Source organism: Felis catus, chromosome A1 (assembly GCF_018350175.1).
Source record: "Felis catus isolate Fca126 chromosome A1, F.catus_Fca126_mat1.0, whole genome shotgun sequence".
Classification (NCBI taxonomy): domain Eukaryota; kingdom Metazoa; phylum Chordata; class Mammalia; order Carnivora; family Felidae; genus Felis; species Felis catus.
Window position 1 is genome coordinate 213,442,764 of NC_058368.1, and position 22,064 is coordinate 213,464,827.

The window sequence follows — 22,064 nt, forward strand, 5'->3', positions numbered from 1 at the left end:
GAGCCGAAGTCAGACGCTTAACCAACTGAGCTACCCAGGTGCCCCAAGAGTTGTTGATTTTAGTTCTGTTGCCTTTGGACCTCTCATTTATGTAATAATTTAAGTAATAATAAACATGTCTTGATATTTTCTATATTTTTATTTTAGAGAGTGTGTAAACAGTGGGGAGAGAGAGAATCCATGCTCAGCATGGAGCCCTAAGTGGGGCTTGATCAACTGAGCTACCCAGGCGCCCCTTATCATATTTTAAAAGGTTACTTTATGGATTGCAGAACTAAAACAACAAGGAAAGAACCAAGAAGTAGAGTGTTTATTTTTTTAAAATTACTTAAAAAAGGTTGTTTACAGAGATGTGGATTTACATAACTTGGCGACAACATTTTAAAAATGTACAGGCTATTTGATATTATTGCACTTACTCTTTAATATATAAGGCATTTTATTTTACATAAATAAAGGATGTATATTATCATACAACAGGTGTGGTGCCAATTAAGTCAACCATAAAATTAAATGAGATGTGTATGGAAGGACAGAAATGAAACCCGACTTCAACCTTCACAGAATATCCTTGCAACTACAATTTACTTGTTGTAACACATATTTACCCTCATAGCTTATTGTGGGTGACTGACGAGTTAAATAAAACCCCCAAACAATGAAAATTTTAGTAGGATAATAGAATACCATTAGTGCTCACTTCAGGAAGTGTGGGAATTAGACTAATTAGAAATACTAGTCATGCCTTGAACACTGAAGACAAGTAAGTAGCCTTCTAAGGGTCAGAGATAGTTTAGCCTTTTGCTTTCTCCCTTCAATTCCAACTGGTGACCAGGGAAACCCTTCTCGCAAGATCTACTAGAAATGGCTGATGACTTTAACAGAATTTAGTGAGCCAAAGGTCTACCCTTTGCACTCTTCAGATATGATGATCAGGGACTCTTGGAAGGAGACTGTTCCACTGCTCCCCATTCTGTAGATGTTCCTGTTTGCGTAGGAATGTGAATTTCTTACTGGTAGGCACAGCTGGAAGGGTGGAGGCAAATATTCTCTTACCATTCAGGCAAGAAAGCAGAAACCACAAAACTGACCCCAGAGACTTAAAAACAATCTAGCATGCACCTTGCACTGACTGCCTATAGTATCCTACCTGGAACTGTAGTGAATAGTAGAAGCTAAATTAATCAGGTCTTTCTAGCTAACTCTTGTGCAACATTCTCTTTTGTATATAACCTACGGAAAAAAAAAAAAAAAAAAGAGAAATCTGGGCTCACCAGCCAGATACTTCAGTCCCATCTGAGAGACCCCTCTGGGCCAACTTTACAGAGGTTTACTGGGATTAGTCACTTGGAAAAGCAATGTACAAAGGTGAGTAAGCACCTCTATGATCGGGGGAGGGGTACGGTGACCTCCATTCTTTTCTCTAAGCCACAGACCCAAGCTGCAGGTTATTGGAAGAAGTCTCCGAAATAATACCTCGGCGTCCTCCCACAGGCAGGTTATGATTCTCACCTGTACTCCCAGGACTCGATCTGCTGGCCTGCATCACCCTTGGATCTGGCTCGTAACTACATAGTTCGGCTGCTTTACCTTGAAAGAGTGACTCACCCTTGTTCTCCATTTTCTTCTTTTTACATCTTGGTAAATGTAGCTGGTGAAGGTTTAGAATTTAAGAAAAGAAGGTGCAGTAGGAGGAGAAAAGCCAGTTTTGTGACAGGGAACAGCGCATTGAATGGGAACAGCCACTACGAACAAGTCATGCTTTGAAAGGAGAGCAGCCGGGATGGGTTTTCACAGGCAGTATGAGTCACAACAGTCTTTTGCAGGGAAACGGTTTTGCAAAAGGAAGAATTTGCAAAACAGGAAAACAAAACCAGCAAACGCTTTAGTCACTGCAGAGCCGACATCACACCCAGGTCAGGAAAAGAGGTCCAGTGCTTTAGAAAGGTTCTATTTCTTAAGCTTGTTGGGAAAGGGGAACACAACCAGCCAACCAAAAAAAAGTCCCCTAGAAGGATTATTTTTAAGTTCCTCCATTTGGATTGTAAATGTAATGCCTACGTTTATAAATCCAAGGGTACTAAAAAGATTTCTAAAAATTTGGCTTAAATTAGTGGTTGGAGTGCATAAAATATAGAAATGGAAACCCAGTGACTATGATATTTCTGCCCACTCTTGGGTTGACTGGTCTTGAAGCACTTATTCAAGACAAGTTGCAAACCAGATGCAAGGTGCTTTCAGAGCTGGAACTTTCTGCTCACTCAAAGCAGCAAAGTTCATGGCTATTTAGTGTGGTTTATCAGAACGGCATTTTTGTAGCATAGCCTTACGACTTACACTTTTAGATCACGATCAGCACTTCATGATGATCGACAGTCCACTGAGTTGAACTCTGCATCCGTACATTGCACATGACACTCTCTAAAAAATATCACTTTCTGTATTTTGCTTTTTCATTTTTGGATAATTCCTGAGCTCAGCTTAACTGTTAGGTCATAACTTATCTTTTTTCTTTCTTTCTTTAAGTCTCATTTCTTTTCACGGTAACAATACAGACCCACAGCTCCTTCCACTGAATGTGCCTAAAAGCACTGTTATTTACTTACAAAATTATATAAAACTGTAGTCCTTTTAGTTGTGACATCTGTGTTGCCCCCTCGGACCTGGTTACCTCCCTCACTGCCAGGACTGGGTACAGTGTGAAAGGAGGCAAGAAGGATGCGAAGGTCTAGGTAAATGGTTTGAATGAAGGGCACGCCATGTCTCGTATCCCCATCAGTAAATGTGAAAAGGAGGGGACAGGCACTGGAACGAAAGGATCCCTCCCAGCCGAGGTGGTCCAGGTCAAAGGCTTCCAGGGGTCCGCTCCACCGCTGCTGCACGCACAAGAGGTCAGCTTCACGTAGATGTCAAAACGTGGAGATTTCTATAGTCCTTGCCTGTATCAGTGTTCCTGTGTTGTTTTAGGAACCCAGCGTTTGAAGAAGTTACTCTGATTTGCTCAAGTAAGGGAACTGAGAAAAGGAGATGCTTGTTCAAAAATGTAACCAGCATGACCAGTGAGCATCACCACTGGTGATGGTTTCAGGACGAATTTCTATGCTTCCTAATTACTAACTGCACAGGTCCCTCCGGGACAGACTTCATAATATTCCAGGCGTCAAAGTGCATGAGCCCAACCAGGGGTTTTCCATTAATGGCGAGAATTTCATCTCCAGCTTCTATTGTTCCCGCTTGTTCAGCTGCACCCCCTGTGAGAATAAATGCAGAACAAGGGCTTGGCACCTTTGCAGTATTCAAAATAAATTCCAAGGAAACGAAAAACTTAAGTGGTACCCAGTGCCTATATTCTTAAGACGCACAGGGCATACATCCATTAAATATTCAAATCTGTAACCCCCTCCTCTCCTAAGATGCATAAGCAGTGGACTAGGAGAAAATCATTTTCAATGTATTTAATCAACAGAGGGAATACGCAGACTAGATAAAGAACTACAAATCAGTAACTAAAATCCAAATGGCCAGTAAGTGTAGGAAAACAGGCTCCACTTTGATCTAATATACCATGACGGCTAATCAGGGACTGTGGAGATTACTTACACACAAAACCTGATGTATTTCCACACCGCAGCTTTCTACATAACAAGCTTAGGAGTATATAGGTGTATGTTACTGATACTGTTAGTATTCACTATTGTGATAGCATATTACATAAAATAGGATATACATTAGTATATTTTTATATATACTGATATTGTTAGTATAATTATACTTTAAAAAAATGTTAGAGGAAGAGAGATGATCCCAGGCAGGCTCCGTGCTGTCAGCACGCAGCCCACCGTGGAGCTCGATGCCAAGAATCACGACATCGCGGCCGGAGCCCAGATGGAGTCGGATGCTTAACTGACTGAACCGCCCAGGCTCCTCTATAATTAGATTTAAAATTTGTAATACAATTGTTTAGCTCAGGAACCTGAAGAGGTCTTTGAGAACTGTCCAAGATTAAATGACGATGCAGGGTCATAAAGAGACCTCAGATCTACCACATGTTTCAATGATCTCTACTCCCATCCCAGTATTGCAATTTTAAATGAATGGGATCTTGGTCCATGTTAACTACCCCTGACTGGCAACCCTGATGGCCTTACTTACATGTATATTTACATCAGCTACAGCTAATACTAGTTAAGAACACGGAGTTGGACACAGACCCTGGGGCCAGACTGCCTGGGGTCAAGCCTTATTCTGCCATTTGCACCTGTGACCTTCGGGGCTTGTATGGCCCCCTGTGGCACAGTCTCTCCTCTGGTGAAACAGGGATAACAGTACCTGATAGGACTGTCATGGGGGCGACATGTGTTTACATGTGTAGAACACAACAGGGCGGACACACAGCACACCCTGTATGTCACAGAGAATAAGAACATTTTCCAAATGGAAAGAAAACAAGACTGCTAACTGGGTTTTTTAGGGCATTACCTTTGTACACTCTTTTAATGACCAGGGGCCCGTCTCCAGCCATCGATGATTTTCCTCCATCCAGACTCAATCCCAGCCCGGCAGAGGTCTTCAGCACTTCAACACACAGAGCATCGTGGGAAGCTACACTTCTACCTGTAGCAACGATGTTCGGAAGGATGAAGAGACCGGGACGCTCATCACCTCCTGTCCTGTCCCCTAAATGTATTCCCCCCGACCCTGGAGTCCCATCTACCTTCGAAACCAGTGTTAGAGCTGATCTCCCAAATTTGGAGCTGGCCTCGTGGCTAAGTTGCTGCCGTACCTGCACCATGTGCTCTCCTAAGCACTTCCTGTTGTGCCCAAGCAGAAACCCCCAGACTCCGAACTGCTCTTGGCAAGCCCCACACGCTGTTGCTGTGGGTCTCAGTGAAGTCACACGTGGGGAGTCAAATTCGATTTCCTGCTGACCCTGACTGCCGATGGCAGCAGTGTGTCACAGTCTGACCCTGAAATCCTGCAACACCCAAACGCCAGACCCCATGTGAGACCGTGACCGTGGATTCCAAAGCTCCCAGGGACGCCCAGAGCTCCCTTCCTTCCTCCTCCTGCCACACATGCTCCTGTTGTGTGTTTTCATCACACGCCAGCTGCCTTCACTGCCGTCTCCTCTCTCCACTGGGGGGTGGGGGACGTTTCCACGGCAACACTCGTGCCTGCTCCGTGTGCTAGTGTGGAGAGGCCTGGCTGAAATCCGCCTTGGAGATCTGCATAGAGATTGTAAGCTTGCCTTTTATTTCTCTTATTTACACACTTTCTCATTGAAGGACGTTGAGGGGAATGGAAAGGCGTACCGAGCTCTCTGGGAGGCAGGGGAAGGACCACAGATTAAATGCCCCCTTCAGGTTGAGGCCGAGCTAGCCAGCATCACTGCTCTTGCACATAAAGGTCAGTCCATTAGTGTGGTTTCACGAAGGCGACTCCACGTCCCATGTGGTCTGAAGGAAATGTGCTAATGGGAGCAGCCTGATTTTTCCGTAGGTGATTTCACTTGCTGTTAAACAGGAAAACAGGCCCATTACAGGCTCTCAGCTCTGGCCAGACTCTACTGGAATCACCCAGGAACCTTAAAAAGATTGTGATGCTGGGCCCTGGCCCTTACCTTCACCCCCATCCCTGAGGTTTCATGATTGAAATATTTCAATCATGAAGTAAGCTGGGGAATTTACTGAGCAGGAGGATTTTAATTTTTTTTTTTTTTCAACGTTTATTTATTTTTGGGACAGAGAGAGATAGAGCATGAACGGGGGAGGGGCAGAGAGAGAGGGAGACACAGAATCGGAAACAGGCTCCAGGCTCTGAGCCATCAGCCCAGAGCCCGACGCGGGGCTCGAACTCACGCACCGCGAGATCGTGACCTGGCTGAAGTCGGACGCTTAACCAACTGCGCCACCCAGGCGCCCCGAGCAGGAGGATTTTAAAAAGCTTACTACGTGTCTTTAACGTGCAGCCTACCGCATCAGCCCTCAAGTGGGATGCTCTCTGTGTTAGGGGAGAACTGCAGAGGTTCAGGTAGAGCCCTGGGCACGGGCATTTTAAGGAACAGGAATATGAAAAAATAAAGGTTAGGCCCTGAATGTGTTTACAATTTGGTAACTCTGTAGAATCTGGTTCAAGGCCGGATGTTCTGAAGGTGCCACAGGAATACTTAATGATTATAAATGACAGGATTAGCCTTCCATATCCCGAGTTCATGAGTCTTAAAAACTCTGGAAGCTACTGGGATTAAACGTCAAGTGGTTTCCTTTGACAAGTTGCCCGGATCCCACTGAAAGTACAAGCAATTGAGACTATGCGGAGGCAAAGGTGAGCATGACAAGGTCTGATGACTTAAGGTGTTTCCCAATATTGGGAAGGGCTTCAGTTTTCTAGAAGAGCAAAAGCACAGGAACAGAGAAGGCTGAGAATGCCCCCAGCCTGCGGAGGCATCTGGACAAGAAGAGTTCCGTTTGTTCAGTGCACATCAGTGCCCTTTCCAGCAAAGCAATCACAGAGAGCCCAGGCTGCCATGAAGCCAAGGTGAACAGGGAGGAAATCAGCTACCCTTAACTTCATTAGGGAGAGATGTTGAGTGGAAAAAAAACCTCCCCAGAAGGCAATGCCCTGACCCGGGCTTCGTTGGCTCCCCTATGCCACCTGGACTAAAGACATCACTCCTGAACTCCAAGGTAGGGGACACCACTGAAGTCTGATGTAGTTATCTGAAGGCCGTAATCAGCCTGTGCTTCAGAAACCCAAGTGGTACTTAGTTCCTCCTGAGTAAGTATTTCGTACGCCTTGCTCATGAGCCTTGGTGTGACAGTGTGGAGGGCATACAGAAAATCTTACTTCTGAACCTCTTTTTATAAGTTCTTCTTGGTTGATTAAGGCTACAGTCTCTGTCTTTAAACATCTGTACCCCCTCATTTCCTTACATTCTTCTAAAACAGGAAAGAATACAAACCTTGATATTTTCCGAGGACAAATCTCAGTACTGGAATTTCTCTTTCTACAGTCTCAACATGATTCCCCTCCCCTGTCACAAGAGTTTCTTGCTTTACTTACCGGCCACTTAAGTCCTAAGAAGAAGATATAAATGTGAAAGGGCTTCCTTCTTAGCACATTTAGAGAAGCAGTCAAGCGGTCGTTAAAAATCTTCAATAGTATGACTTTAACTACTGGGGGCAGTGGTTTATAACTTCCTTGTAACACTGCTTTTGCAAGAACCATCCGCCGACATAAGACTTGACTACATTTGATTTCTCTGACCCAGATGATAGTAGTTATGTTCCTTCGTGCTCACCAGGAACCAATCTGCCAGCTGCCCCCGCCCTGCTGGTTGTTGAACTGGTGTCTTACCTACTCCAGGCTCCAGGAGGCTGGTCTTTCTGGATAGCAAGCCCTTCCCATTGGCTTCCCGTCTGGTGGAGGATCTGGGCTGGTCATTCCCTTTCTTGATGACTACAAGGACATCTTTGTGCAGCTGTGCTTGGTGCAGAACCTTCAGGACATCCCCATGGGCTAAGCCAGCCAGTGAGGTGCCATTGACTGATAGAAGGAAATCCCCTCGGTTCACAGTCCCTTCCTGAGAAGCAGCCCCCTGAGAAAACACCCTGTGCACCTGCGGCAAGGAGAAGTCAAAAGCCAAAGTCATCATACAGACGTGGTTTACCAAAAACCTATTCAGTGTGAGGGATGGAATATATATATTTAAAATGTTTAATGTTTATTTAGTTCTGAGAAAGAGACAGAGCATGAGCGGGGGAGGGGCAGAGAGAGGGAGACACAGAATTGGAAGCAGGCTCCAGGCTCCGAGCTGTTAGCACAAAGCCCGATATGAGGCTCAAACTCATGAACCGTGAGATCATGACCTGAGCTGAAATTGCACGCTCAACCAATGGAGCCACCCAGACGCCCCTGGAATATATTTTTTACTCAACTTCTTGCTCGTGTCTAATATATGCCTGGCACTCCATGGGGGCAAGAAGAACACAAAAATGAACAGGACCTGGTCTTGCCTAATGAAGGTGGCCTCTCCAATGATCTCAAAGTCCTTTGAGTGATACAAAATTTTAGGTTGTTCTTGAGAAGGAAGTGATTTCAAAAGCAAATGTGGGTTTGGTCAGTTAATTCTAGTGTTTTCCTAGTGTTAGAATAAAATGTTAGGTGAATAGGAGGGTACAGAAAACTGATGTGTATTTGCATCTAATCACTCCGTCTGTATACATCAGTCAGCTCTGTGGTAAGAATGTGTATCTTTGCTAATGAATATATCATATCCTACTTTCCCCACTTTTCCATTTTTGTTTTGTTAGGAGGGAACAAACACCAGCATTCTTTGAACTCACAGACGTGAATTTTGTTCTGATCAAATGTGAGGCTGCTTCGGGAGTGACTTTCCTGCGAGCACCTTGACACTGTCACTTACCACAATTGATTTTGGCTCCACATCTGTTCCTCCTGCCACAGTGAATCCCAGACCTGAGCCTTCTTTTTTATTCAAGACGATGAAGCAAACATCTTCTTTATTCTAGTGAAAAGAAACAGAAAAAAGTACAGTTGATCCTTGAACAACATGGGGTTTGGGGCACCCACCCCCACACTGTGGAAAATGTGCCTATAAATTTTGACTGCCCCTCACACTTAACCGCTAATAGCCTGCCCTTGATGGAAGCCTCACTAATAACATAAACAGTTGGTTAACACATAGTTTCTGTTATATGTATTATATACTGTATTCTTACAGTAAAGTTAGAGAGGGGTGCCTGGTGGCTCAGTTAAGCGTCTGACTCTTGATTTCAGCTCAGGTCACGGTTTCATGGTTTGTGAGTTCGAGCCCTGCACTGGGCCCTGCGTTGGCAGTATGGAGCCTGCTTAGGATTCTTGGTCTCCCTCTCTCTGTCCTACTCCTGTTCGCTCACTCTCAAAAAAAAAAAAAAAAAAAAAAAGCTAGAAGGGAAAAAACATAATTAAGAAAGTCCTAACAAAGAGAGTGCATTTAGAGTGCTATAAAAAACTCACGCGTAAGTGGACCTGTGCAGTTCAAACCCGTGTTGTTCAAGGTCACGTATCTGTTTCTTGTGCTGGGAGTTAGTAAGTTCTGTGGTCAGCCCTCCCGCTGTGCTGCACAGCTTGTCAGCACGAGCCCCAGTGGCTATTCAGGAGCTTTCCCACCTTTCCTGAACTCAACTGTCCTCTACCCATCCCGGGCAGTGCTTACTTGGAGTTTGGGGGTCCATCCTGTACCTATAGAACCACGGGGATGGTGGACAGAAAGGGGCAGGGACGGGACATATAGGAGCTATTCTAGGCACCAGATTGTGTCTTCCCAAATCTGAAGACAGCACGTAATTTGGTCATGAAGGGAATTCTTTTTGTTTTTTTTAATGTTTATTTTTGAGAGAGAGAGAGAGAGAGAGAGAGAGGCAGAGAGAGGGAGACAGAGGATCTGAAGCAGGCTCTGTGCTGAGCGTGCAGAGCCCAATGCGGGGCTTGAACTCTTGAACCGTGAAATCATGACCTGAGCCAAAGTCAGATGCTTAGCCTTAGACTGTGCCACCCAGGTGTCTTGCGAAGGGAATTCTTCATTCTATAACTGTTTAAGTCTATAATTTAGTCAGGCCAGGGTCAACAACAGCAGAGAAGTGCCAAGAGGCAGGATGAGAACACACTGGGGCCAACTGTTTTATGACCCCTTCCCGCCACATTCAGTTCGTTGGATTTGAGGTGTAATTAATGAATGGGTATTCCTAAAATACAAAGTATGTTAAAAAAAATATAAAGTAGGGGCGCCTGGGTGGCTCAGCTGGCTCTGTCTCTGTCTCAAAAATAAACATTAAGAAAAAAAATTTTAAAAAATATATAAAGTACCCTAAAACTGCCTGCCAACTTGTATTTGAGACTAGAACATTCCTAGTAGTGTCTAGGCTTACATAACAAAAGACTGTCCTGTGTTTCAAGCATCCAACAAAAGATACCTTAAAATATTTTAAAATAACTGAGGCTAATTATTCTGAATTTTGACTTCCTTCACCACACATGGTAAAAATGATTCCGCAACATTTTTCAAGATCTGCATTGCTAGGTTTCCCATGAAGTGATTTATAATCCATCAATTCAAGGTGTTCTCAACCCAGCAACAGAAAAAGAATCAAAAAATAAAACTGAAGTGTTGTTTTGATGAGAGAAGGTGAAAACACTGAAAGACAGAACCACCTCTGTATTGTGCTGGGGAAGGAACCCATAATTAAAAAAAAAAAAAAAAGAGTTTAGGAGTGCCTGGGTGGCTCAGTCGGTTAAGCGTCTGACTCTTGATTTCAGCTCAGGTCATAATGTCATGGTTGGTGAATTTGAGCCCTGAATCAGGCTCTGCACTGACAAGGCGGAGCCTGCTTGGGATTTTCTCTCTCCCTGCCCATTCCCCACTCACATGCAGGCTCGCTCGCTCTCTCAAAATAAAACATAAAAAAATAAAAAGAGTTTAGTCCTATTAATACGTCCTAAAGAGTGATCCCAAGCATTTTATGTGTCCCCAAAGAAGTTCATTCAAATCAAATCTCCATTTGCTGACACTAGAATGTTCCACAGACCTGCTGGGGGATTTTGACTTTGTTGGGAAGTCCAACCATTTACAGGCTCAGACACGTTCAGAGAGAAGAATAAAAACTAGGCGTTCTTGATGAAAATGGGGCATGTGGTCTGGTACACCCAAATTTTAATTTGCTCAAAAAATGTTTTTTCGAATTGTGTCTGAGGATACAAGTGCACTAGAAGCCGACCACGGCCACTCTGTGAAAGCAAGTGACGACTGCAGGGAAATGAGGGTGAACAGCTGCATTCTGATGCAAGTAGGAATGCTGTTCCACACCAAGCCACCGTACTTGTCTGGGGGTGAATGTGGAACCAGAGGGACGGGGTGGGAGACCCTCCCAGCTGGCACTCAGCGTCCTGCCCGCACAAAAAGTCTCCCATTGTGTCTGTGGTCCCTGAAAACGTGCATCTCATTTGTGAGGTAGGTTGAGACTTTTTGGTTTTCTGCTTCTACTTTCTTTTCTTCTTCTTAAGTTTATTTGAGAGAGAGAGGCAGAGAGAAAGGGAGAGAGAGTCCCAAGCACTGACAGTGCAGAGCCTAACGCAAGGCTTGATCCCATGAACCGTGAGATCATGACCTGAGCCGAAATCAAGAGTCGGACGGCTTAACGAACTGAGCCACCTAGGTGCCCCTCCTTCTACATTTTATCTAACACTGTAGAATGTCTGAGGACAAGGGACCTGGCAAAGTGTGATCCCACCATGCCATGTTGATTGGAAATGCCAGAATGAGACTTGCATGCATGAAACACTTATTGTCACAAGTCGAAGAAAGAAGGGAGAGGACAGAACGGTCCCTTTCACTGAAAGTGAAAAATGCTGGATGTCTCAATGTGTTTGTTAACTGCACAGACCCAAACCAGCAGGCTGAGGACCAGAGGGAGTGTGTAAACTAAGGGGAGCTGGTCTCCTCTCCAACCTGGTTCCTTCCTCAGGGGATGCCAACATCACAGCCCTTCTGGGTAATGCTAGAAATTGCTGGCACAGTGTTCTCAGATCTATGAGTGGCCCAGGTACATTACCAGTCAAGAAAAAATTGTTCATATTTGTTTTCTCAAAACAAATATTCACTTATTAGGGTTCAAATCTCTAAGGGCAGTTCTGAGAAATTAATGTTGTTCTTCAGAGAAGTATTCTAGATATGAACCCATGGCTTCTTCTGTTACTATCATCACATCCAATTTATTGAAAGACTGCATTTTTTTTTAAAAAATTTTAAATGTTTATTTTTTTTTGAGAGAGAGAGCACGAGCAGGGGAGGGGCACAGAGAGAGAGGGAGACACAGAATCTGAAGCAGGCTCCAGGCTCTGAGCTATCAGCACATAGCCTGATGCGGGGCTTGAACTCATGGACCGAGAAGATCATGACCTGAGCCGAAGCTGAATGCTTAACCGACTGAGCCAGCCGGCCGCCCCAAAAGACTTTTTTTTTTAATGTTTATTTTTGACAGAGACAGACAGAGTGCAAGTGGGGGAGGGGCAGAGAGAGAGGGAGACACAGAATCTGAAGCATCTCCAGGATCCGAGCTGTCAGCACAGAGCCCACTGTCAGCACAGAGCCAGATGCGGGGCTCAAACTCATGAACTGTGACAGCATGACTTGAGCTGAAGTTGGACACTCGACTGACTGAGCCACCCAGGTGCCCCAAAAGACTGCATTTCTAATGACCGGTTAGCCACCTTGTCTTGAATCCCAGGCTTCAGAAGCTCTCATGCTGGGGGCCTGGGTAGGGGGATGGAGACACACACACACACACACACACACACACACACACACACACACACACGCGCGCGCGCGCGCGCGCGCGCGCTAACTCATTTCCCCAGCAGGTGGCGCCCTTGACAAGTAGTTAACATCCACCTAGGTGCAGAGATGTGCTGTGGCCATTCCCTCATGTTTCCAACATGCCTAGTTCAGTTTTGAGGACCCTCTGTTGACAGACTCCAAGCGTGGGGGGTGAGGAGGATGGTAACTAGTCACTACTGGGGAATTAACACAGCGGCTGCGCCAATCTGGCACCTGAAATTCAAGTCAAGGTCTAGCTTGTGAAGCCAGCTGCAAGCTGCAAGTGCGAGAGAGGTCAGACCCAGCTGGGCAGCTCTGTGCTCGGGCTCAGAGCAGAGCTCTTCCTGGCTCCCAGAGCTCCTGCCCCGAACCTGGGCACGACCCCACCCCGGCCCTGCCCCGGCTTCCTCTCCCTGTGTGGCCGGGCTCCACTCACCTCTGATTGTGCTTTCGCTTCCTGAATGAGAGCCGGGACCGTCGATCTTGACCCCACTGATGATAAAACAGACTGTAATCTTTGCTGGTCTCCTGCTGAGACTAGAAGTTGATCCAAACTAATATAAAAATATGAAAGAAAAAGGCAATTTTCTCCTTTCATAAGGTTGTATTTACAAAGCTCTTTCTACCAAGTTGCAGGTGTTTTCTGATTTTCATGCTCTTTTGTTTTTAAAAATAATTTTTTTAATGTCTATTTTTTTCTCGAGAGCGCACTGTGAAGGATGGACAGAGACAGCAAGGAGTCACAGACTCTGAAGCAGGCTCCAGGCTCTGAGCTGTCAGCACAGAACCCGATGTGGGGGTCGAACTCATGAACTGTGAGATCATGACCTGAGCCGAAGTCAGACGCTCAACTGACCGAGCCACCCAGGCGCCCCTTCAAAAGGTGCCCCTTTTGGTCATAAGAACTCTCAATACAAACTGCTTGAAGAATCCTGAGTGCTGGGCAGGAATGTCATTCACAGGAATTACTGTGGCTTCTGGGATCCATCACCTCAGGATGTGAGGGAACCAGTGCTGGAGGTCCGCAGAACATTTCTGACAGTTTGAAAAATATTCTTTAAAATGTTAGGAATTTTCTGCTTAACTTGGGTCGGCTTCGAAGGCCCAGACTGTTGTCCCCTGAGGTGCAGCCCTCCCTGTCCACTCTCATCTCTCTGATGGCGCTCTTGCCAAAAGTGCCATGTCCCATCAAGACTGCCCTACAGAGCGACATTCTGGAAACCGTTTCTCTGCAGGCATGGTCTTTTTCCAGTAGTGATATTAAAAAGCAAAGGGGGCTAAATGCAATGTGGCATCCTGACAGAAAAACGACGTTAGTGAAATGTGTCCCATGAAATCTGAATAAAGTCTGTGATTAACTGTGTTCTTCTAGTGTTAAATTTCTGACTTTTGACAACTGGACCAGGATTACAGAAGATGTTCCCATTAGGAAGAGCTGGGTGAGGAGCTTGGGAGCTCTCTGCCAGTCTTTGCACCTTTTCCAAAAATTGAAAACTAGTTCATAATTTTTAAAAAAGTTTATTTGAGGGGTGCCCGGGTGGCTCAGTCAGTGAAGCATCCGACTTCGGCTCAGGTCAGGATCTCACAGCTCATGGGTTCGAGCCCCGCATCAGGCTCTGTGCTGACAGCTCAGAGCCTGGAGTCTGGAGCCTGCTTTGAATTCTTTGTCTTCCTCTCTCTAACCTTCCCCTTCCTGTACTCTGTCTCTCTCTCTCTCTCTTTCAAAAATAAATAATAAATATTAAAAGTTTTTATACAGTTTATTTGAATAAAAGGGGAGAGGCAGATACTTACTTAACTGACCAGCCTTTTCCAGAAGGCAGATCCCAGGTGGTTTCACCCACATGATGGGCTGAACTGGGTGCCCCAGGCTCACTGGCTTTAGGGCTGCTTCCTCCTGGACAGGCCCTGTCCCCCCGCTTCATGGGGCACGAAAGGGCAGTGGACCCATTGAGGCCTCCCGCGGGAGAGCCAAGCGACCTCCGGGGGGTGATTTCCAGCTCGGTTTTGAAGAGCACGGCTGTCGGTCCCGCTGAGAAGTCCTCACTGCAGAGCTTGTCAAGGTCAGGCATGCTCAAGGCCCTCAGTTCCTGGAGCTTAGAGCGGGATAAGGGAGAGGGCTGGGTGTGGCGCACCGAGGACTTGTTCCTTTTGACGGGAGAGGCTGGGGTCATGGTTGGGGTGGGAATTCCAGAAGGACTAAGTGATTTCTTTGGGTCTGAGTCAGGGCCCTTGTTACTGGCCTCCGCTGGATTCTGCTGGGAGACTGTCAATGCTGTGCTGGATGGGGACTTGGTCATCTGGGGGATCAGGGTGCTGGCTTCACTTTGGCTTTCGCTGCAGGAACTCAGGCTGCGTCTCAGTGACCTTGCTGCTGGGTCACTGGGGTGGCTGAGGCTCCCGGAAGCAATACTGCCAGATGACCGTCTCCCAATGGGAGGCTTGGAGCTCGCTGACAAAAAAGGAGACACCCCAGACCTGGCCACCAGCCGGTCAGAATGGGCTAGGTTCTCAAAAGACTTGATCCTCTGCTTCACAGAGAAAAATGAGGTAGATTCGTAGTTCTGCTCAGAGTAGTAATGTCTTCTAGTGACTTTGATTTTGTCCGTGGCTAGGCAGCTCGTCTCTCGCACTGGAAGAACATCCCCTTCGTCTGTTGTCGGAAGGTTCCTCGATGTCTCCAGGAGGGGCTTGACGCTGTACATGCCCTGTCCGTTAGCCAGGCCAAGACCACCACCTCTGGCTGCCTTGGCCTCGAGGAGCCCCCCACTTGTTGCAGAGATCTGGCTGTCCCGGTGAGAGCGACCTGGGCTGTGTAGAGCATGCCCTTCCCGTCCAAAATGGCTTGAAAACTGGGCCGGCATGGAGTAGGTCCTGGTCGCTGGCCTTGGTGTGAAATATGGATGGTCATCTGGCACTGGGCCCGCTGACGTGCCGTTCTTGGTCATCCCGAGGGAGCCTGACACCTGACTTGACTTCCCCTGCGAGGAATCCACCTTTCTAGTAGGCAGTTGTGGGGAGGAGGAGGAGGAAGCCAGTTTTGCCACACTGAAAGATCGCTGGGTTTCCTGCTCTACCTGGGACGCACGGGATGTGAGTGACGGCGGATGACTTGAGGACGTCTCCTCTGACTGGTGACAGAACCTGATCTCACTCTTCTCTTGACAGTTGCTCTGGGCCAAGAACCCTCTTAATCTGTCACTTTCAGCTAGCTTGTCACCACATGCATTCTTGGGCATTCTTTCAGAAGAAATTTCAACTATTTTCAGCTGGTTTGTTCTTTCTAGGGGATCACCAGTAATTATTCTGCCTCCTTTGTCATCAGTCACCCCCGATCGGGCTACTTCTGGTGCCGAATCCATTCGGCTGGCTGTGCGCCGCTCCCTCTGCCCAGGAGGTGGGGCCTCCTGTCCGTTTGTGGCTGTGGACCCGCTGTTCCCCGAGGCCACAGGGGGAGCCCTGGTCTCTGGCCCACACTTAGGAGATCTGGGGGCTGCTGGGCAGCCTCTGTTGGGTTCTGAGTGGAAAGCCACATAGGATCTACCGCATGCACCCTGCTCAGGGAGAGTCCTGGGGGAGGCGTGGGGCGAAATGAACGCTGTGATGCTCGTTTCCGACACTGACGGCTTCAGTGACCCCGGGGCAGCAGGTGGCCTGCTCTCCAGCACGCACTGGGGGGACCTGGGGGTGGCCGTGGCATTTTTGTCAAGCTCCTCGTGGTCTATGTGGAACTGGTTAGATGCTCCCTTCAAAAGCATTTTGTGGGAGGTCTGGGGTGAAATGAGGGGTTTCCTGGGGTCTGTCCCACCAGCCTTGGCAACGTGAGCTGCAGGGGCCTCGGAACTGGCTTTGCTTTTGCTTTTGATGCTGAGTCTCTTCAGCTTAGGACCAGATTTGGGTTTCTGACAGTTACTTAAGAGTGTTTCCACTGAACTTTTTCTAGGTGAGTCTTTATTTTCCAGATTCACTTTCGGCTGGGGGGAGCTATTAGGCACAGCAATCCCCTTTCTGGAATTCTGGCTGAAACTCAGCACCTGACTTTTGGAGTCAGGGCTTCTGCTGGGCGCCATGGGTTGCTCCTTTTCAGTTTTGCCCTGCGAATGTGTCCCTTGGTTATTTTTATTTATTTCTTTAAACCAGGCCATGATGGGCCTCCTGGAAACCATTTTTGGTTTCTGTAGCAACTCATCCAGCTCGTGACTTTCGGAGATATGTAGATTTGTCAAAACAGACTCTCCATTCTTAGGGACATGCATGCTACAGGGGGACTGATTTTCAGTTGCATTGACATTTGTCTCTTGTTTTTTATTTGGGGTCTCGACACCCAGCAAGTCATGTTCTAAACGATCTACCGTGTTCAGACTGCCGAGAGCGACCGGAGGGTTGTGGAAATGCGTGGCGGCTTCAGGAGGCTGCCTGTTCCCCACAGATGAGCTAGTACTGGTGGCCTCCGTGGTTTCTTCTTCACACGAGGGTCTGGGGTTCTGTAAAATCCTTACATCTGCATGAAGTTCATGCTCCTGAGAGCTTATATCCGAGAGAGGAAATGGCTGGGAAGAGTTTGGAATTGAAGGGCATGAGTTTCCTGGCACAAAGGATGCTCTCTCGCGTGGATTTCCCACCACTTGACTCAGAGCACTGTGCTTTAAGGGCAGAACTTTGGCCAAAACAGGGCAGGGTGCAGCCTGGGCAGGTGCGTGAGCAGTAGTTGAAGGTGGATTGGGGGAACCATTTGTAGAACAAATTTCAATTTGCTCCTCCTCAGACTCTGTAGTGTCTTCCCTGTGAGAAGATCCGCGGGAACGAGGGGGTGACCAGTTGTTCCTGGTGGAAGCTCGTGGGGCTTCGGCGAGCGATTCAGGGTCAGAAGATGAGTCCTCGGCATCACCATACATGGATGAGAGAGATGGCTCCGTGCTGTCACCCAGGCCCGACAGGGACATGCTGTCTTCGTGAAAACTGCTAAAATTTCTAGAGTAGTTGCTCAAAAAGTTTTTGTTCACAGTAAAATGTTTGTCAGGATTAATGGAATCCAAAACTGAAGGCTGGGAGGCCCACTGTGGGGGAGGGGGCTGGCCAGCAGCCCAGGCCCTCCTTAGGGTGGGGGTCTGGCTCCCCACGACTGGCTCAGCATGGTGGGAACTTCCACTTCCAGTGCCTGCTGGAGGTTGACCCTGAGAACGTCCCACTTGACTCAACCGGTCCCCTTTCTGAGGAGACTGAAGTCTTGGTTCAGAAGCATCCAGCTCCTTGATGAGTGTGTCGATGTCAGTCACAGGACTGCCCCCGCTTTCCCTGGGGCAGCAGTGCCCGGAGACACCCCCACACGCCCCTGCAGCCCGGTCAGCTGGTGACGGCAGGGCGGGGCTGGCCTGCAGGGCCCTCTCGGACACAGAATCTGTTCCCTCGGGCAGGGCAGAGCCTGGGGAGTTTGCAGGCACGAGGACGCCTGTTGCTTGCAGAGCCTTGCCGTGGTGACCGGGACTTCTCTGTCTCTCCTCCTGGGACACGAGGTCTGGGGACAGGACGCCACTAGCTGCAGACGCTGCCTCTGCCTCAGGTCCTGCGCCCCTGTGGGCAGCTGCCTTCCTGGGCAAGTTGGCTTCTGGGGCTGCTGGAAGGTTGCTGAAGTCACGACGAGCCGCTGCCATCTTCCCTGGGGAGGCGCTGCTCTCCTGGGCGAGACTCACATGACATCTGTCCTCAGACTCAGGCACCCCGGGTGACACTGGCTCTCCGCGGTCCTCAGGCCGCCTTGCTGGCCCCGTGTCCATGGAGGTCTTGCTGGGCTCAGGGTGAGCTGCCCCCTTCTGCTCTGGGGTAGGGATGAGGTCTGGGGGCTATCCAGTCCTGTGTGGAGATAAGGGGGGAAGCAGGGAGAGAGAGGGGAAAATGTGAGAAAAACTCTCAATTGAAAAAAAAAAAGGAAAATGAAACACTCTCAAATTTTTGGTCTTTTTTCAGAAAGACATCCCACAGCCTAAATGTAGGCCTCCTTGTCGTTCTGTTTTTGCCTCTGAAATTACAGAGCGCTCACATCTAACAAATACCACTCTGCTCTAGACGTTCCGAAATAACTCAGACTGGCTGGCAGAATAACCCTTTGTTTCTGCCTTTTCTCTCTTTTTGGTTATTTTTAAGGATGGGGACCCCAGAAGCCTTTCCCCTGGGTTTCTTTACACCGTCTGCTCTGATGGCAATGGCCTCAGGGGTCAGGCTGTTCTGTTTGATCCCTCGGCTTTGTGTTCATCTGCAGAGGCTTCGGGTCTCTGGTTTAGCTCTAGGTCATGGGTTTGGCCTTATGGTGGGAGTTGTGTGCTGTAGAGTCTAAAACAGTCAAGTGACGACCTCTGGGGACTTACTGCTCAGCGCAGGACAGGAGGGAGGAGGCTAATTTGGGAAGAAACACAGGTCGCCACAGAAGGAGGCAAGTCCGCACTGTACCTTGGTTGTGTCTTGACCGCGTTGAGAGGATTGGGAGAGCTGGAAGGCCACATAATCTGGGAAGCTCTGACAGAAGGGGTCAGGGGTGGGGGGGGGGGTGGGAGTTCTGCAGGGAGAGTCGGGCCACACAGTGATCGGGAGGAAGGCGAAGAAGAAAATGGAATGAAAGCAGAGAAGAGAGTGCATGAAACCTCAGAGGCGCAGGGAAAGGCAATGCATGCCGGCAACGGTGGGAAATGAAGTCCTTTCACGAGACGGGCTCTGGAGGGGCCTCCTCCTGAGGCCCCCACACACTCGGGCTAATCTGTTCACCTCTGGCACATGGCATCTTATAATCAGGAGAAAGGACATAATAAGAACATTAGATTTGCTATTTTCTTGGGAACTATGGGTTGCTGGGAAACAGTCACAATCAAAGCACCTGCTTTGAGAAGATGGTCTCCCCAAACGTTATATTCACTCCACATCTCCCACACAAATAATTTTTTAAATTATTTTTTACTTAAAAATTAAAAAAAATTTAAATACTTTTGAGAGAGAGAGAGAGGAGAGAGAGACAGAGTGTGAACAGGGGAGGGGCAGAGAGAGAGGGAGACACAAATCCGAAGCAGGCTCCAGGCTCTGAGCTGTCACCACAGAGCCCAGTGTGGGACTCGAACCCACAAACCGGGAGATTATGACCTGAGCCAAAGTTGGGCAGTTAACTGACTGAGCCACCCAGGCGCCCCTTCCACACAAATCATCTTAATTGCATATTCCTTTTCCCTCCTGAAGTTCCTATGTCAACAATTAAGAACTAGTTATTAGGACTTAGTACTGTGCTAAGAGTTTTTCATGCACTTAATTTTCCTCCCAAGACTGTGAGGTAGGTCCTGTCACCATCTACGTGGGAACAGGAGGGAACTGAGGCACAGAGTGGTTAAGCAATGGATCCAGGGCCAGAGTTTATAGCCAGGGTCACCCGGGAAGGTGGCTCCACACCCCACCCTGTTATCTATAAACCCCGACTGCATGGCCTCTGTGTAGACAGCACTTGGCAACAGCAAGGTCGGCCTATCAAGACATGCGTGGGGAGCATACACAACCTCCCCGACCCCGTGGAAGGGGAGGGACATCCACGGGCTCATGTCCTTTCTGCTCTGCCTTTCTGAACTCCCTTCAGAATGACTTTCCTGCTTCTGCTGGTACCAACTCGGGGAAAAGTCACAATGAGACAAAAGGAAGGGATTTAACAGTCGTTCTTCAGTTTCAGATGCATTTGCTGAACAAACCTTAAGTTTTTGTTAGCAATTTGGCTTTATTGCAAAGCGTGTAACTTAAAAGTGTTTTGGGGGAGATTAAATGACGTAGAGGCAGTCCTTGATGTCACGTTTCAAAGTAATCCTTCACTTGTAAACCTCCCCAAATGTCCAATAATGGGCAGAATGTTGCCTCAGTTACGGCACAAAATGGGGAGGGAGGCCCAGCAGCCTTACAGATGATGTTGCAGGCACAGGAGGACGCGGAAGACATGGGTGCAGTGTCCGAGCTAGAGCGGGGCCACAGGTGTGTGGAGATGGACTCATTAAGTGTTTGGGACGGCCCGCCAGGGCCAGCGTCAGCCGTGCAGGCCAGGAGTGTCTTGTGACCTCAGCACATGGCTCAAATATTACATTCTGTGGATGTGTGAGGGAAAAGATAGCTCTCGGTGCATCTGATCTCATGTAAGCAGAGTGCTGAGATTCTGAAGGGCAGGAACCCCTCTGTGTCATCTCATGACTTATTCACTAAGGTTCACATCACAAAATAGGTAAAGAGTGTCAACTGACTGAAAATGGATGCACTTGATGTGGAATTAAAACTAGGGGTTTAGGCACAATGATTTAGTAAAGTTGTTAAATGCAGGAGCTTTTAAATATCATTCACCTGTGTAAAAGCCCCCCCCCCCCCACTTCCCAAAATTCTCCACGTGTAACATTTGTATAAGGGTAACTTCTGCCTTCCCATCTTGAAGTTTAACCAGACCAAAATAACCTTACCTGTCCTTGGTTGCTCCGGTGCAGCTTCCGGCAGGTTCTCTGTGCAGTGGCCAGCATCTGGGTGACATGGGGCACTGGCTGGCCCCCAGTTGGAAGGGACACGTCCATCCTCGACGGTTAGCTTCCCCAGAGATTCCTGGCACAATGACAACCACAAGTCACTGTCGTCAGTTTTCAGGTTTTCTGCACCCTCAGACCTCACACACAGAGAAGAGCTGGTTTGGGGAATTTCAGAGAACCCTGGATGAGGAGCCCCGAGATCCAGATTCTGGGTGTCAGATCCACTAGAAATTATATGGACTTGTCATTCTTCCTAAGCCTCAGTTTTCCTAACTTTGGAATGTGGGTGATCAGGGAACTGCAGATCAGAATCACACTGAGATGTCACCCCACACCCATGAGGGTGGCTATAATCAAAAGCAGAAATAACAGGTGTTGGCGAGGATGTGGAGAAACCGGAACCTTGTGCACTGTTGGCGGGAATGTGAAATGGTTGAGCCGCTATGGAAAAGGCTACGGAGGTTTCTCAAAAAAATAAACACAGAAATACCATACGATCCACATATCTGACTTCTGGGTATACACCCAGAAGAACTGAAAGCAGGGTCTCTAAGAGGTATGTGTATTGCCATGTTTATAGCAGCACTATTCACAATAGCTAAAATGTGAAAGCAGTTCAAGTGTCTGTTGATAGATCGCTGGATAATCAAAATGGGGGATATACCGAAAATGGGATATTACTCAGTCTTAGAAAGGAGATTCTGATCCAGGCTACGACAGGGATGAACCCTGAGGACATTATGTGAAGTGAAATAAGCCAGTCACAAAAAGACAAAAGTGTATGATTCCACTTTTATAAGGTATTGAGAGGAGTAGAAATCAGAGAGACAGAAGACAGAGTGGTGGTTTCTGGGGGCTGGTGGGAGAGTTATTATATAACAGGTACAGAATCCACGGGCTGAAACCATCTGTTTCACAAGATGAAAAGAGTTCAGGAGGTGGTGGTGATGAATGCACAACATTATTAACAAATTAATACCACTGAACTGTGCATTTTCACATAAGGTGGATTTTACCACAGGAGAAAAAAATGGGGAAAAAACTGGGGATAAGACTTGTCCTGTCTAACTCACAGAGATTTAAATAAAAGATGAGTAAATGAGTAAAAAAAAAAAAAAAAATACAGCCCACAAAAGGCTATACAGACGTAGGTATTATTGTCTGTGTAC

General features: G+C 47.6%; 1 protein-coding gene across 1 annotated transcript in view; it reads right to left on the reverse strand.

Annotated features, from left to right (window-relative positions):
* Positions 1 to 292: 292 nt before the first annotated feature.
* Positions 293 to 22,064, reverse strand: part of PDZD2 (PDZ domain containing 2) — a 367,861-nt gene continuing 346,089 nt past the window's right edge. The window contains 8 exon segments of the mRNA XM_003981524.6: positions 293 to 3,251; positions 4,480 to 4,614; positions 7,357 to 7,618; positions 8,426 to 8,527; positions 12,810 to 12,927; positions 14,168 to 18,212; positions 18,215 to 18,223; positions 20,836 to 20,971. Coding sequence (XP_003981573.2) covers positions 3,085 to 3,251; positions 4,480 to 4,614; positions 7,357 to 7,618; positions 8,426 to 8,527; positions 12,810 to 12,927; positions 14,168 to 18,212; positions 18,215 to 18,223; positions 20,836 to 20,971 — 4,974 coding nt within the window. The 3' untranslated portion in view covers positions 293 to 3,084.